General features: G+C 40.5%; 1 protein-coding gene across 2 annotated transcripts in view; it reads right to left on the bottom strand.

Annotated features, from left to right (window-relative positions):
- The window catches only part of LOC117228623 (uncharacterized), a 38,649-nt gene that overhangs the window by 9,291 nt on the left and 12,651 nt on the right, over positions 1-16,707 (bottom strand). Inside the window, exons 1-3 of one of the 2 annotated variants that reach the window (XM_033484468.2) lie at positions 8,893-9,028; positions 3,968-4,290; positions 484-777 (exon numbers count right to left, since the gene is read on the bottom strand). In XM_033484468.2, the coding sequence (XP_033340359.2) occupies positions 484-777; positions 3,968-4,290; positions 8,893-8,917 (642 nt within the window). In that variant the 5' untranslated portion in view covers positions 8,918-9,028. Of the gene's footprint in view, positions 1-483; positions 778-3,967; positions 4,291-8,892; positions 9,029-16,707 lie in introns of those variants that run through there. The other variant, XM_033484469.2, reaches the window with a different exon arrangement.

The following is a 16,707-nucleotide window of genomic DNA, read 5'->3' as shown; positions in this document are numbered from 1 at the left end:
TATATAATATTAATATATATATAATACAATATAATATTATTATATAATATTAATATATATATAATAATAATAATATATATTAATATTATATAATATTAATATATATATAATAATAATAATATATATTAATATAATATAATATTATATCTGCGAGTTATAAATTTTTCCCAATTGACGCTCGGCTTGTAAACAAAACTGGACACTTTAGAAAGAGGATGCGCAAACGTTTGGAGGCGCAAAGTAGGCGAAATTGTTTGAATATTGTACATTGAATGATAGAAATTGTTTACAAGATTTGAAGAGGTGTTAAGAACCGTGCCCCTTGATGAACTGACTTTTCTCTTTTTTTTTCACAGAATGACCCGACGATATACCGTGATCTATCATAAGCTATCCTCGCATCTGCACTTTTCCCGGACCTTCAAACGGTTTCATCGGTTATCGGTTATCACTCGACGCTCGGTATTTAGCCCTAAAGCTCACTTGCAAATGATCTAAAAGAGCCTCGAGGCCCTTGTCGGTGACCGCGCAGCATCTCAGGGACAATGAGTGAACGTTTCGTTGCGCTAGAGGAAAGCCATGGATCAGTTGCGGGATGTCCTTGTCGGCCGCGCCCAGAAGTACCAGCGAACGGAACCCTCTTCTGACCAAGGAAGCGTAGAGGCGGGTACGAGAGCTCGGTAGCATGGTGCGCACTTCTCGGCATCTGACGACCGGTACCAAGCCTGCCCAAAGTCGGGGACGCGCGTACAGTATGTCCCTCCATCTTGTGCACACCTGCAAACGTGTCGAACAATTAGCAAATTTGCTTTCGACGTTAGAACCGGGAAATTAGGATCGTTGTGCCGATACCAATCACGTTTCGCCTGCGAGAGTACAGCAAATTCTTCCTAATCGACGCTCGGCTTGGAAACAAAAATGGACAATTTGAGAAGAGGAGACGCGATTATTCGAGCCTCGCGGCTCGTTTTTATAGTTACCGATTGTCAACAATTATAAAAACGAGCGCAGCAAGGCTGAAATAAGCGTGAATCTTCTTTCTAAATTGTCCAGTTTTGTTTACAAGCCGAGCGTCAATTGGGAAAAATTTATAATAACTCGCGGATATATATATATATATAATATTATATTATATTATATTAATATTATATAATAATATTATATTATATTATTATAATATTATAATAAAATGTAATATTATTAATATATAATAATATTATAATAAAATATAATATTATTATAATATATTATATTAATATATAATAATAATATAATAATATTATATATATTAATATAATATATATATATATATAATATAACATAATATAACATAATAACTCCGTTTGGCGCACACATCAACTGTTCGAAAAACAATGGGTGTGTTGAACGCGTGACCGGCTTTAGGAGTCGCTTCAGCTCGGATCCTCGCGCATAAATGACGGGAGCGTAAAATTTGTCACGGGTACGATTTGCGTCCGGGGAACCCGGCTATATCTTCGTGTTGCGTAATTCTCCTTGAGAAGAAGGTAATTCCTCTTGTCAGAAATAAATCAACGCGATGGAGGAGGATACGCGGCCGCGCGATGCGCCCGTGTCGGCTCCGATTGTTTATGACTCTGTTTATGGCTCCGCTTAATGATACCGCGATGCTAGAGCAAGAAACGCGTCGCGGAAGTTCTTAGGCGAAACTTCCCGCCGAAACGAGTGCTAATACGATTTATGCATTTTCCACGCTTGTCCCGCTGCGCGAGAATGTAACACAACGTTGCCGGGATCAAGGTCGCATCGAATCGCGTCGATTATGTTAAATCGTTATGTTTAATCGTTTGTCATCCGTCGACGCGTAAAATGATAGATCATTCAAAGAAATCCAGAAAGAACACGGATCAACGTGTCGGATAAACAATGTCTAATATTCGACGCGTGTATAAATAACGGATACCTTGCTTTTTAATATCTTAACATGGAAAATCGATTATCCGAAGATGTATCGTATTTTTAGCACCCCTGTACAGCGAAGACCGCGATCTCATGTAACGAACGCCAAGCGGGGATGTGTTCATGCTAATATACAGAGTGTTACAAATTTATTGTACAAGCGGGAAATGAGGGATTCCTGAGGTAATTTGGAGTAACTTTTTCCTTAGCGAAAATGCAATCCGCGGCTTCGTTTACGAGTTATTCAGGAAAAACGGTGACCAATGAGAGGCGAGCTCCGGTAGCGCGAGGCGGCCGAGCCAATGAGCGCGCGAAGCCCACTTCCGCTCAGTGGCTCGGCCGCTTTGCGTCGCCTCGCGTCGCCTCGCGCCAGCTGATCTCGCCTCTCATTGGTCACCGTTTTTCGCTAATAACTCGTGAACGAAGCCGCGGATTGCATTTTCGCTGAGGAAAAAGTTGCTTAAAATGACCTCAGGAATCCCTCATTTCCGGATTGCGAGACATTTTTGGGACAACTTGTATTTTTTAGCACAATCTGAGCATCAATTAGAGAGACATCACTGTAGTTACATTTGCAATTGTTTTAAACAATAATACTTGGGTCTATAATCTAGGTGTCGCGATCGTTCTTTCTGTAAGCAATATTTCTCTCTCGAGAAATATAGCAGATCGATTTCCCTAATAAACGATAATGTACCAAGAATTTTATGAAAATTAATCGGGCCATCGTTTAACCCTTTGTGCTCCAAAGCGTTTCAGAATTTCGTGAAACATTATTCGTTCACAACCTATTACAAGCTAACCTAATGATTTAATCATTTGGATATATATATATATATATATATATATATATATATATATATATATATATATATAAAGTAGCAACAATATTATTCTTACATTCTCCTGTGTATATTTTTAGTATTTGATTGTTCTTTCAATCGATTTCGTCGTAAATGCATAAAATTCGCGATCCGGTTATGAATACGTCGAGGATCTTTATGCAAAGTTGGAATATTGTGCATCAATTCCACCAAATAACAGCCACTTGGGGAAACGTCTGTCTTTCTCTAATCATTCGAGTAAAGTCGAACGTATCGATATTATTCGATTCTTTTAATCCGTCCACCGCGTTTCAAATGTCACCTGTTCACCGCTGCCGTAAATGCATTTATGCCGCACGCTACCTAGCAATGCATAAAAACCACGGTCTATTTACGAGTAAAATACGTGCAGCGATTCCCATTAATATTCGGACAGTTTTCGGAACGCAATAACATTTTTGAAACTGGAATAAACGATTCGAATTTATCTTTTAGATGATAGAGGGACTAGTATACTAGATAATGATAATTGTTGTAATTTTGCTATTACTTGAAATGACGAAACAAAATAAAAGAAGAAAAGTTTTAACATTTTTCATCCGAGTCTATTAACAAAAATTTAAATATGCGTGCTGAAAATTTCATCGAAATCGATTAACGCAAATTCAAGTTACAATCGTTAAAAAATTGTGAAAATTGCGAATTTCTCATACTTACTGACCGAAGGTGTCAAAAATCGTGATTTTTGCGATCTTCAATTGTTCACAGCTCTTTCTCAGCTTTTCAACACGCATATACAGGATGTCGCAAAAATATCTCGCAATCCGGAAGTAGGGGATTCCTGAGGTCATTTGAAGCAACTTTCTCCTTAGCGAAAATGCAATCCACGGCTTCGTTTACGAGTTATCAACGAAAAACGCTGGCCAATAGGAGACGAGTTTCGCTAGCGCGTGGCGGCGCAGCCAGCGAGCGCGCGTAGCCCGGTCGCGCCGAATGGCCGGGCCGCCACGCGCCAGCCGCCGCGCGCCAGCCGAGCTCGCCTCTTATTGGTCACTGTTTTTCGCTAATAACTCGTAAACGAAGCCTCGGAGAAAATTTTCGCAAAGGAGAAAGTTGCTTCAAATGACCTCGGGAACCTCCCATTTCCCATTTATCTGTCTCGTAGACGAAAAAAATTAATAAACGAGCGAGGCCCGGCTGAGCACCTGGGCCAAAGATCTCCTCTCGATCGCGTTGAAGTAGAGGAAGAATTTGGCGAGGAAATGGTCGTCCTGCATCAGCTGTTCCCACGTGACCGGTCGAACGTAGCCGCCTGTGCCGCCGCTCGCCAACGGCACGTTCTTCGATCGGTTCCTGGATATCCGGCCCTGTATCGGCGTGCTGTTGCTCATCGACGTCGGCACGCTCCTGCTCGGCTTTTCCGGGGTTGCGTTCGCATTGTTCGCGCTCTGCAGATTCGTATAGGCCACGCCGCCGCTGCCGCAGAACACGTTCGTAACGCGGTCCATGACGCTGGCCTTTCCCGCACCTGAGAACAGATTCGTCGTTCGTTCACTCCGATTGCGTAACAAAGGGGGACACCGCGTTGCGGACGTTCGGCCTCAGGGGGAGGGTTTTCGGTTTCGGCCGACGGCCACGTACGCGATCCACGTGTAAAACGGGCGAGCACACGGGCCGCCGACACAGACGACGACGACGACGACCACGGCTTCTCTCGTCCCAATAACCGATCGAGCTGACTCTCATTTTCGTGCACCGAATACCAATAAACCCGTGGCCCGCAATCCTAGACTCTTGCGGCTCTTTGTGGCGTACGATCGTTTTCGAGACGTTGCGAAACAGCTGCATTCACGATTCGTGTACGTGTACCGTCGCTCATGAATTTTTGCTCGCACGGTTTTCACACTGATTTAACCCTTTGCAGTCGAAGTCATTTTAAATCTAAGATCATTTTTTCTAATTTACCGCATTCCTGTTTTACATGGCGAAGTGCGTTTCGTGCGCACGATTTTTTAAATTTAGACTTTGATAATACGAAATGTTATAAATGATATAAATGATATAAATCATATAAATGATATAAATAATATAAATGATATAAATGATATAAATAAAATAAATGATATAAATGATATAAGTAATATAAGTAATATAAATGGTATAAATAATATAAATAATATAAATAATATAAATAATATAAATATAAACAATATAAATGATATAAATAATATAAATATAAACAATATAAATGATATAAATAAAATAAATGATATAAGTATAATATAAATAACATAAATAATATAAATATTAATCTTAGTGGCGATCGAATAATGTTCTCAATTCGAGCAATTTTGTAATAAAAATGGCGAAATGTCTTAATTTATTCAGTCTTGTCATTCTTATAAAACGGCACGGTCGCTTTTATAGCTCGGTAAGTTTAGCGTTTTGCAGATCTATTAAAGATAAATTCTCGCGCTAATATGTTCGGTTGGAGAATCTTTAGAAGTTATATATAAAAATATTATAAGGTAAATATAAATATCATAGATTTTAGATTTTTCAATTTTGATTTCATTAACATTGGAACTAATCGAACTAGTTAAAATTTCTGATTTTTCTTTTACAGTTTTCCCGACATTACGGTAATCTTGCTGCGAGAAATTCTTCAACGAACTTACTTATCGAAGTATAACATTATAATAGTAATCGTTACAATGGAAATACAATATAATATAATAGAAAATAAATCATAGTAAAAATGAATTACAATAGAAATATATTATAAAACAGAAATATATAATATAAACAATAAATATAAAACTAAACTAATATAATAAAAAATAATATAATATAAATAATAAATATAAAACTAAAATAATATAATAAAAAATAATATAACGTAAATAATAAATATAAAACAATTATGCATTGATCGTGTTCAGTGAACTCGACACAGTTCTCGAGTTAAAAACGAGCTTCTTCGATTTTTCTGGAATTTTTGGGGTTATGTGCTGGCGATCGGCGAAGCGTCGATCGAAACTAATAATATTCTTATCTCGACCGCGAGGCATCTGTTAGTGTAATAGCATCGATTTTCATAAAATTAGAATTTATAATTCGTAGTTTATCATCGTGACTCTCGATAGCTTTTTTGTTGGATCCGCTGTAGTAAATCGTTCTACAGGGTGTCCCACAATTATTTTAACAGCCGAAAATGAGGGGTAGCTGAGGTCATTTGAAGTAACTTTTTCCTTTGCGAAAATGCAATCCGCGGCTTTGTTTACGAGTTATTAACGAAAAACACTGGCCAATGAGAGGTGACGGTGCGAGAGAGAGGGTCCGCGAGAGAGTCCGCAGCACCAGACTTTGACAGAAGGTCGGGACGGACTCGAGCCGCGTTCGAAGTATTGAACAAGTCACGAAGCGAGAACTTTCCGGATTTTTTTAACTACATAACAGTGATATTTTTAAGAAAAACGCTGTTCACCTTTACTTTAGAACGTCTGAAGAATATTCACTAATTTTTCGGACTCGAAATAATATGTAGTTTAACCGTGACAGTCGTTTTAATTTTCTGGTGTGCATGACACCTTATGTGTACCATATGAAATTTTTATGCAAGGTGTACAGTGAAGATTAACAAAGTTCGTAAATGATATTTTAATTTAAATAATTCCGTGTACGAACAGAATTCAACGAATGACTCGCAAAGCTGATTTAATAATAAATAATCGCGTTAAGGTACGTAAAGGATTTGTTTTTTAGAGAAATATGAAAAATATTATCGATAAGAAACTCACCCATTTAGTTGAGGATGCATTTGCTGACTCGTACGTACTGACCTCGTACAACGAACAGCTGATCCCAGGTCGATGACCGCAACATTCGAGGGATACTGTCGGTGGAACCTCTGGTATGGTTATTTGCGAAGTTCACTTACACTGCACTGTCACCAAACACTGATCAGTTATTTAATCACTGATAATCCGAATCACTTGTGGATATTTAAGAAAGATCACTGAGACTCGTTCGCGGATAATCGTTTATTCGACGCGTTCGTTCGGAAGTCGACGTTTCACTGCCGAAAAATTCAGGCCTTGACTGTGGGTCCTTATTGTTCGTCGTTCGGCCGTCCGAGGAAATGACACTCGATACCATTTTCTTCGCACGGCCATTAATTACGTTCTAAGAGCGCAGGGTGACAGCGGGTCGGACACAGTTTACGTCTCGGCATATCTTGTTTATTTCATTTGGCGTTACCCTGCGCTTCGAAGAAAATAGTATCGGGTGTTATTTCCTCGGACGGCCGAAAGACGAACGACAAGGGCCCACGGTCGAGGCCTCGATTTTTTGGCAGTGAAACGTCGACTTCCGAACGAACGCGTCGAATAAACGATTATCCGCGAACGAGTCTCAGTGATCTTTCTTAAATATCCACAAGTGATTCGGATTATCAGTGATTAATTAAGTGATCAGTGTTTAGTGACAGTGCAGTGAAAGATCAGCTGTACGTTGTACAAGGTCAGTGCCCTTCGACATCATGAATTTCAGCCAGCAAATGCATGCTCAACTAAATGGGTGAGTTTCTTACTGATAATATTTTTCATATCTCTCTAATAAACAAATCCTTTACGTCCCTTATTTATTATTAATTAAATCAGCTTTGCAAATCATTCGTTAATCTTCACTGTACACCTTGCATAAAAATTTCATATGGTACACACGAGGTGTCATGCACACCAGAAAATTAAAACAGCTGTCACGGTTAAACTTCATATTATTTCGGGTCCGAAAAATTAGTAAATATTCTTCAGACGTTCTAAAGTAAAGGTGAACAGCGTTTTTCTTAAAAATATCACTGTTATGTAGTTAAAAAAATCCGGAAAGTTCTCGCTTCGTGACTTGTTCAATACTTCGAACGCGGCTCGAGTCCGTTCCGACCTTCTGTCAAAGCCTCGTGCTGCGGACTCTCTCGCGGACCCTCTCTCTCGCACCGTCACCTCTCATTGGCCAGTGTTTTTCGTTAATAACTCGTAAACAAAGCCGCGGATTGCATTTTCGCAAAGGAAAAAGTTACTTTAAACGACCTCAGCTACCCCTCATTTTCGGCTGTTAAAATAATTGTGGGACACCCTGTATACATAATCACGCGGAGACAGAAATAACCGGTGCGTTTTATTTAAAATACCGTAGGCGAGCTGACGTCATACTAGAAAGAGAGAGATATCGATTTAAAATGATCACAAAAGGGATTCATTTATCTCTCTGCTTTCCTGTTTCGCTACGCTGCCCACGTGTCCGGCACTCGAACGTCACGATCTTGCGAGCAGAATAATGTAAATTCTCCCTAATCGACGCTCAGCTTGTACAAGAAAAATGGAAAATTTCGGAAGATGAGACATGATTATTATTTATAGTTACCGATTGTCAATAATTATTTAAAACGAGCTGCAAGGCTCGAATAATCGTATCTCCTTCTCCTCCCAAATTCTCCATTTTTTCCAAAATGGGCGTCAATTAAAGAGAATTTACTGTATTTGGTATATTGAAAAATGACCGAAAAACTAAAGTTCGATGGTGTCAAAAGAGACAACGTAACAAAACTATTTTCCCATGAAACAAATATTTGTCGAATCGTGCGATAGTAATTGCGAATAATTGCAATAGTAGTAATCGTGCAAGTAATTTACCTTTCAACAGAAAGATAGTAAACGGGCCAGTAAACTTTTTCCTATATAATATATATATATATATATATATATATATATATATATATATATATATAATAATATATATAATATATAAATAATATATATATATATATATATATATATATATATAATATATAATATAATATATATATTTTTTCCTATAAAAATAGCACCTGACCGAGGTACAATAAAATATGTAAAATTTGAGAGGAGGAGGGGGTGCTATAAAAACTATAAAAACGAGCTGCAAAGCTCGAATAATCGTATCTCCTTCTCCTCCCAAATTCTCCATTTTTTTCCCAAACGAAGCGTCAATTAGGGAGAAATTACTGTAAATGGAACGACGAAAAATTCTGAGAAGCGCGCCAAAAGACTTATTTTCAGCAAGGCGAGTTGAAAATAAAATTTCTGTGACATACCGTTAGAGCAAGTTCGTCCAACCATGTCTGCGACGTTTCACTGCGACTTTATTCCGTATCTTCGCGCAATCGACGCGACATACACGCGTGCGGCACGCTCGGAACAACAATATGGCGGCGGAGCGAGCGAGTGGACCAACCGAGCGAATGGTAAACATCGGCCGGTTTCGTTCGGGCACGAAAAAAAATGGTCGCGCCTGCGATAAAGAGATGGACAAGAAATAGAGGCGTGCTCGGAGCCAAATAGGACGTACAGGTCGAAAATAAAACGAGAATAACCGGCGCATCTTCGCCGAGTATACCTTTGCGGAAACGTCTTTAGAACGGCGCTCGCCAATGCTTGTCTGGTGTTCGAAGAATTCGCCTTGTCAGAATTTATTGGCTACCGATAGATTCAATTGTCGGACGAGACTGAAACGTTCGGGGTGCAGTAAATTCTCTCCCGATTCTCCTTCAGCCTCTAAACAAAACTGGACAATTTGGGAAGAGGAGATACGATTATTCGAGCCTCGTTTTTATAATTGTCGATCGAGGGAGAATTTACCGTAATCGGCTCAGACTGGGAAATCGTCTACTTTAATTTATCGATATCTCAATCGATTATGGTGCTCCTTAACGCTGCGACTGGCACACGAACGATCTCGAAGCTTTCATAAAATTGAGGCGCTTTGTTCGAACAAATTGAAATTAGAAAGTTTAACTTTAATGGTATCAATTACCTTTTCGATGTTCTCACGTTTCACGAATCCTGATAAAATTTGTAAACTACGACAGATCAGCGTAGAAATTAATTTTCAAATCTGGACGAATCGTTCGGTCGCCTGCGTATGGACGACGCGGCAACCAAAGTGCCAGGTGTTCTAGATAAATGAAAATATCGAAATATAAACAATTGGTGCAAGCTCTAGTATACGAAATCCGAAGCATTTCGAACTGTAAGTATAAGAATACTTTGTTCCACCTTCTTTTTCGAGTCGCACGGTGTTTTTCTCCGTCGTTCGCCACGCGACCGTAACATTTTACGATAAATTAGCTCGAGGAAACATTTCCAAGCAATCCGATCGTTGACCAATCGGCAACTATAAAAACGAGCCGCGAGGCTCGGATAATCGTATCTCCGCTTCCCGAATTGTCCATTTTTGCGTACAATCCGAAGGAAAATTAGGGAGAATTAATTAACAACCGAAGAATAAAACCCGGCAAATAAGGAGAAACGTAACTAAATAATAATTCACGTTCGTCCGCGTAGCGAACGTCTGTTTTTCTCCTCTCTCATTTCTGTGCCAGAAATCTCCGTGCCGACGAAACGTAACGACGCGACTCGCGATACGCGGAGCGTCGCGATACGTATTATGCTGCAAAGAAGACGTGCACGCCGCAAGACGAATTAGCGCGGTACTCTGCGCGTCGGGTCACGTACGAGGAATTTCACTTTTGATGTGACACACATTTTATAGATGAACATTATGTTCGTCCGGCACGGGTCGTCGCGTATATCCGGTGGCCGGTGGAAAAATCCACGGGAACGTTTTTCGACAGCGGCGTCGGGACGCGTCGAGCAATTAAACACAACACGGTTAACCGGTTCGCCAAAAAAAAACGCGCTGGTTTACACCGGAAAGTGTAATGTTCATCGGATTATCGCGTGATATTTAACGATTATGGCCGATGCCGCGGGTTTCCCGCGATGTGAACCGAAAACGAGGACACTCGTCGCTCAGTCCTTCAATGTTTCAAGTGTGCAGATCGAGAGAGAGAGAGAGAGAGAGAGAGAGAGAGAGAGAGAGAGAGAAAGAGAGACAGACAGACAGACAGAGTAAGAGAGCGAGAGAGAGTGAGAGAGCGAGAGAGCGAGGGAGAGAGCGAAAGAGAGCGAAAAAGCGAGAGAGAGTGAGAGAGAGAGAGAGTGAGGAAGCGAGAAAGAGCGGGAGAGCAAGAGAGAGGGAGAGCGAGAGAGAGGGAGCGAGAGAGCGAGTGAGAAAGAGAGCGAGAGGGAGAGTAAGAGAGCGAGAGAGTGCTAGAGAGCGAGAGAGAGAGCGAAAGGAAGAGCGAAAGAGCGAAAAAGCGAAAGAGAGAGAGTGAGAGAGCGAGAGAGAAAGTAAGAGAGCAAGAGAGAGCGAGAGAGAGAGCGAAAAGGCGAGAGAGAGTGAGAGAGCGAGAGAGAGAGCGAGAGAGCGGGAGAGAGAGAGCGAAAGAGCGAGAGAGAGAACGAGAGAGCGGGAGAGAGAGAGAGAGAGCTCCAGGGTTCATCCATTAAATGCCGCTATCGGTTCAACGAGGAGAAAAAGTAAACGATAGGGAAACAATGTTCGAGGGATCGACGAGCGATACGGCTGATCGCAGAGATCGGGAACGTTATCAGGGATCAGAAATGACCCAGCTTCGCTGTTTACGCGATCGTCGCGCGGCACGCCGTCACGCGACGTGCAGAAAGATAAATGATCCGATCGATCGCGCGTATTAATCCGCGGAAGAAACCGCGGCGAAGTCGACGGTGATGCGAGAAATCGGAGAGCGTTGTCGTTTAACGCTTCAACCCGCCGAACCTTCCTTCTTTCGTTTTCGAACCGTCTTACGATCCTTGGAAACAATTGCGCAAAAAAAATTCTTAAAAAGAATATTTGGAAATGTGCAGTAAATTCTACACAATTTAATCCATCAGCTTAGAAACAAGAATGAACTATTTGGGAAGCGGAGATACGATTACGCTAATTCGTCTTGCGGCGTGCACGTCTTCTTTGCAGCATAATACGTTACGCGACGTGAAAGAGAGAGGAGAAATGAGAGAGGAGAAATGAGAGAGGAGAAAAACAGACGTTCGCTGCGCGGACGAACGGGAATTATTATTTAGTTACGTTTCTCCTTATTTGCCGGGTTTTATTCTGCGGTTGTTAATTAATTCTCCCTAATTTTCCTTCGGATTGTACGTAAAAATGGACAATATTCGGGAAGCGGAGATACTATTATCCGAGCCTCGCGGCTCGTTTTTATAGTTGCCAATTGGTCAACGATCGGATTGCTTGGAAATGTTTCCTCGAGCTAATTTATCGTAAAATGTTACGGTCGCGTGGCGAACGACGGAGAAAAACACCGTGCGACTCGAAAAAGAAGCTGAAACAAAGTATTCTTATACTTACAGTTCGAAATGCTTCGGATTTCGTATACTAGAGCTTGCACCAATTGTTTATATATCGATCTTTTCATTTATTTAGAACACCTGGCACTTTGGTTGCCGCGTCGTCCATACGCAGGCGACCGAACGATTCGTCCAGATTTGAAAATTAATTTCTACGCTGATCTGTCGTAGTTTACAAATTTTATCAGGATTCGTGAAACGTGAGAACATCGAAAAGGTAATTGATACCATTAAAGTTAAACTTTCTAATTTCAATTTGTTCGAACAAAGCGCCTCAATTTTATGAAAGCTTCGAGATCGTTCGGGTGCCAGTCGCAGCGTTAAGAAGCACCATAATCGATTGAGATATCAATAAATTAAAGTAAACGATTTCCCAGTCTGAGCCGATTACGGTAAATTCTCCCTCGATCGACAATTATAAAAACGAGGCTCGAATAATCGTGTCTGCTCTTCCGGAATTGTCCATTTTTGTTTAGAAGCTGAAGAATAATTGGGGAGGATTTACTATATTTTCCGTAAATCGAACGGCGAGGAATGAAAGGTATGCTACGCGTTAAAGATAATCATCGATAATCATCTGCTAAGTGGCAACGATTAGACCATGTCGTTCGTTATACAGGGTACCCCAAAAATATCTCGCAATCTGGAAATAGGGGATTCCTGTGGTAATTTGAAGTAACTTTTTCCTTAGCGAGAATGCAATCCGCGGCTTCGTTTGCGAGTTATTAACGAAAAACACTGACCAATAAGAGGCGAGCTCGGCTGGCGCGTGGCGGCCAAGCCAACGAGCGCGCGAAGCTCGCTTCCGCTGATTGGATCGGTCGCCTTGCGTCGCCTCGCGCCAGTTGATCTCACCTCTCATTGGCCACTGTTTTTCGTTAATAACTCGTAAACGAAGCGGCGGATTGCATTTCCGCTAAGGAAAAAGTTACTTCAAATGACCTCAGGAACCCCTCATATCCGGCTTGTACAATAATTTTTGGGATACCCCGTATTAGGTCCAGTCATGAATAACTTCCGATTCGGCTAGCTAGAATCTATTGTTCGTGTCTATCCACTGTTCGTTACCAGGACAAATGAGTCCCTAAATATTATATATATTATTATATTATATAATATATATTATTTTATTATTTTATATTATATATATTATTATATATTTTTTATATTATATAATATATATTATTATATTATATAAATATTAAATAACTAGAATAAAAGAAACAAAACAAATAAATGGAAAAAAAGGAACGAAATAAATATCCGTTAAAAAATCAGAAGTTATTTATAACTCGATCTATTTCTCGATGGTGCGCGAACGAAGCAACTGCCGTCGTCGCGATCGAAGCGTACTTAAAGATCCATAACTGCCAGTCGATTCGTAAGTCCATCGTTGCAGATGGTTACAAATTCTCGACGATCTTACTCGATTCACCGCGCTTTAGAGATAATGTTGTTCGTAATATCAATTCCGTCGCCGTCGGACGCTTGGAAGTCGAAACAGCTCCGATACAAAGCAAAGTGTCGAACGAGACGTCGTTGAAACGACGACGCGTTCGCAACGGAGACGAAAGATTTTATGGATCCGCGGGCATAAAACGGTTGCGTAATTCGCCCGAAAAGGGGCGCGGAACGTTTAGATTCCCGGTAAGCAGACCGTTCGCCCGGAGACAAGGTGCGACGAACGATCGTTCAAACCGAAAAGTTATTTATTCCATGGCGGGGGAGGTGGGGGAGGGGTGGGTAGTCGCAGTCCGCCGTCGTTCGGTGGCCATTTTCGAGCCGGCAGAGCCCGGCCAAAGCGGAAAGAGCCACGATAATCAGCGCGACGACACGGAACGAATGATTAATTGTCTCTCTCTCCGGATCCATCGAGCGATTTTATCAGGCCCTCTACAAGCTGGCTAGCTTCCAGACACCGACGATCGGCCATTTCACGCATTTAAATAAATCCCCGTCAGCGTTCCGTCGGGCAATGCAACTGCGTTCTCTTTCTCTCTCTCTCTCTCTCTCTCTCTCTCTCTCTCGCTCCTTCGCTCTCTCTCTCTCGCTCTCTCTCCTGCTCTCTCGCTCTCTCTCGCTCTCTTACTTTCTCTCTCGCTCTCTCTCTTGCTCTCTCTCGCTCTCTCACTCTCTCTCTCGTTTTTTCGTTCTCTCTCTCGCTCTTTCTCCCGCTCTCTCTCTCGCGCTCTCTGTCTTTCCCTCTCTCACTATCTCTCTCGTTCTCTCTGTCTCTCTCTCGCTCTCTCTCTCACTTTCTTACTCTCTCTCTCTTACTCTCTCTCTCGTCCTTTCGCTCTCTCTTTCGCTCTCTTACTCTCCCTCTCTCGTCCTTTCGCTCTCTCTCGCTCTCTCTTTCGCTCTCTTACTCTCTCTCTCTCTCTCTCTCGTCCTTTCGCTCTCTCTCGCTCTCTCTTTCGCTCTCTTACTCTCTCTCTCGCTCCCTTACTCTCTCTCTCGCTCTCTCACTCTCTCTCTCTTTCGTCCTTTCGCTCTCTCTCTCTCGCTCTCTCTCCCGCTCTTTCGCTCTCTCTCGCTCTCTCTCGCTCTCTCTCGCTCTTTCTCCTGCTCTCTCACTCTCTTACTCTCCCTCTCGCTCTCTCACTCTCTCTCCCGCTCTCTCGCTCTCTTACTCTGTCTCTCGCTCTCTCTCGTGCCAGTTGTTTTTAAGTCGCCGTCCCGACTCTGTATCTGCATAACGCGCGTGGCACGGCACGGCGGCGTTCGGTTTCTCGGCGCCGCTCTGCTCGGCTCCGGTCCGCTCCGCGTCGAGACAAATGTCGATTCACCGGGTGTTTCCGCTTCGCAAATTGCTGACGCGTTTCCGTAAACCGATACCAGTCCGTCGCGCGTACACCGCCAACGAGAACCGACAATGCCGAAGTCCCGCGCGGACGGAGAACTCGGGGAAATTACCCCTCCCCCATTGTTCAGACGCTCGAACTATCCGCGACGGCGTTCGAAAAACATTTATTCGACGTTTATCGTCGACGAGAATGCAAATCACACTCGATCCGACGATGTTCGAACCGGCGAACGAACCGGCGAACTCTTGCGGAAATTCTTTGACGATCTTTCAATCGTTTGACGGTGATCCGTCGCGATTAATATCTTTGAACCGTGTTTCATCCATTTTTCGCTTTGTGCAGTTGGATGGTCGTCGATCTGCATTGGGAATCTTGTTTCGTGGAAACGCGTCGCAGTGCAACACGGTACGAGAGAGAAATCGAGCATTTTTGCACATACGAGAATTATGCGGAAAATATTAATATTAGTTATACGAAAATTATATGAAAATTCTTCGAAAAATATTGATATCTATTGTACGAGAATTATGCGAAAAATATTGATATTAATTGTACGAAAATTATATGGAAATTATACGAAAATTATTCAAAAAATATTGATATCAATTATACGAAAAATATTAATATTAATTATACGAAAAATATTAATATTAATTATATGAAAATTCCACGAAAAATATTAATATCTATTATATGAAGATTATGCAAAAAATATTAATATCAATTATACGAAAATTATGCAAAAAATATTAATATCAATTATATGAAAATTGAATATTAATATTAATTATACGAAAATTATAGACAAAATACTAATATTAATTATACGTATATTATACGAAAAATATTGATATTATTTATACGAAAATTATACACAAAATATTAATATCTATTATATAATACAAAAAATATACAAAAAATATTAATATTAATTACACGAAAATTAAACGAAAAATATTAGTATTAATTGTTCGAAATTTATTCAAAAAATAATATCAATTATACGAAAATTATGCAAAATATATTAATATTAATTATACGAATATTATACGAAAAATATTCACAAAATATTAATATATATTATACAAAAATTATACAAAAAATATTAATATTAATTACACGGAAATTATACGAAAAATATTAATATTAATTGTACGAAATTTATTCAAAAAATAATATCAATTATACGAAAATTATACAAAAAATAATAATATTAATTATATGAAAATTATGCAAAATATATTAATATCAATTATATGAAAATTACACAAAAAATATTAACATTAAGTATACGAAAATTATACAAAAAATATTAACATTAATTATACGAAAATTATGCAAAAAATATTAACATCAATTATACGAAAATTATATGAATTGTATGTAAATTGTAAATTATACGAATTGTTCATTAATGGCACCGACAACGAAACGTAGCAAATTATTGAACGCAAGAGAGTAATGTACCTTCGTTCTTCCGCGAAGTGCGAAATCAGATAAATTAACGCTATCTTCTATACTCCAGCCAACAGATAGGTGCTACTGCATCATCGGCAAGCAAACGTTTCTTTCTTATATTCGCTTCCGACATCGTCGGCACCTCTGTCGACTATTCGCACGGTTTCTTCTGGCGCGATTAGGTTCGGGTGCTCGGTACATGATGGTTATAAATCGTGGTTCGTTACGGGATAGATGCGAAAATGCGAAAATAAAATTGCCGAGGATGGGACTAGATGACGAACCATGTCGAACAACGTTAAATATAGCCACCGACCATCGCGCGTTCCCTTCAAGGTGTGCAACGAGAGGGACGGCTCACGGAAATAAGATTACATGTTGTCCTGTTGATCGACGGGAGGCCACGGAACGAGA

The sequence above is a fragment of the Megalopta genalis genome, chromosome 1, assembly GCF_051020955.1.
Source record: "Megalopta genalis isolate 19385.01 chromosome 1, iyMegGena1_principal, whole genome shotgun sequence".
In the NCBI taxonomy this organism is placed as follows: domain Eukaryota; kingdom Metazoa; phylum Arthropoda; class Insecta; order Hymenoptera; family Halictidae; genus Megalopta; species Megalopta genalis.
This window is presented reverse-complemented; position numbering and strand designations above follow the sequence as displayed.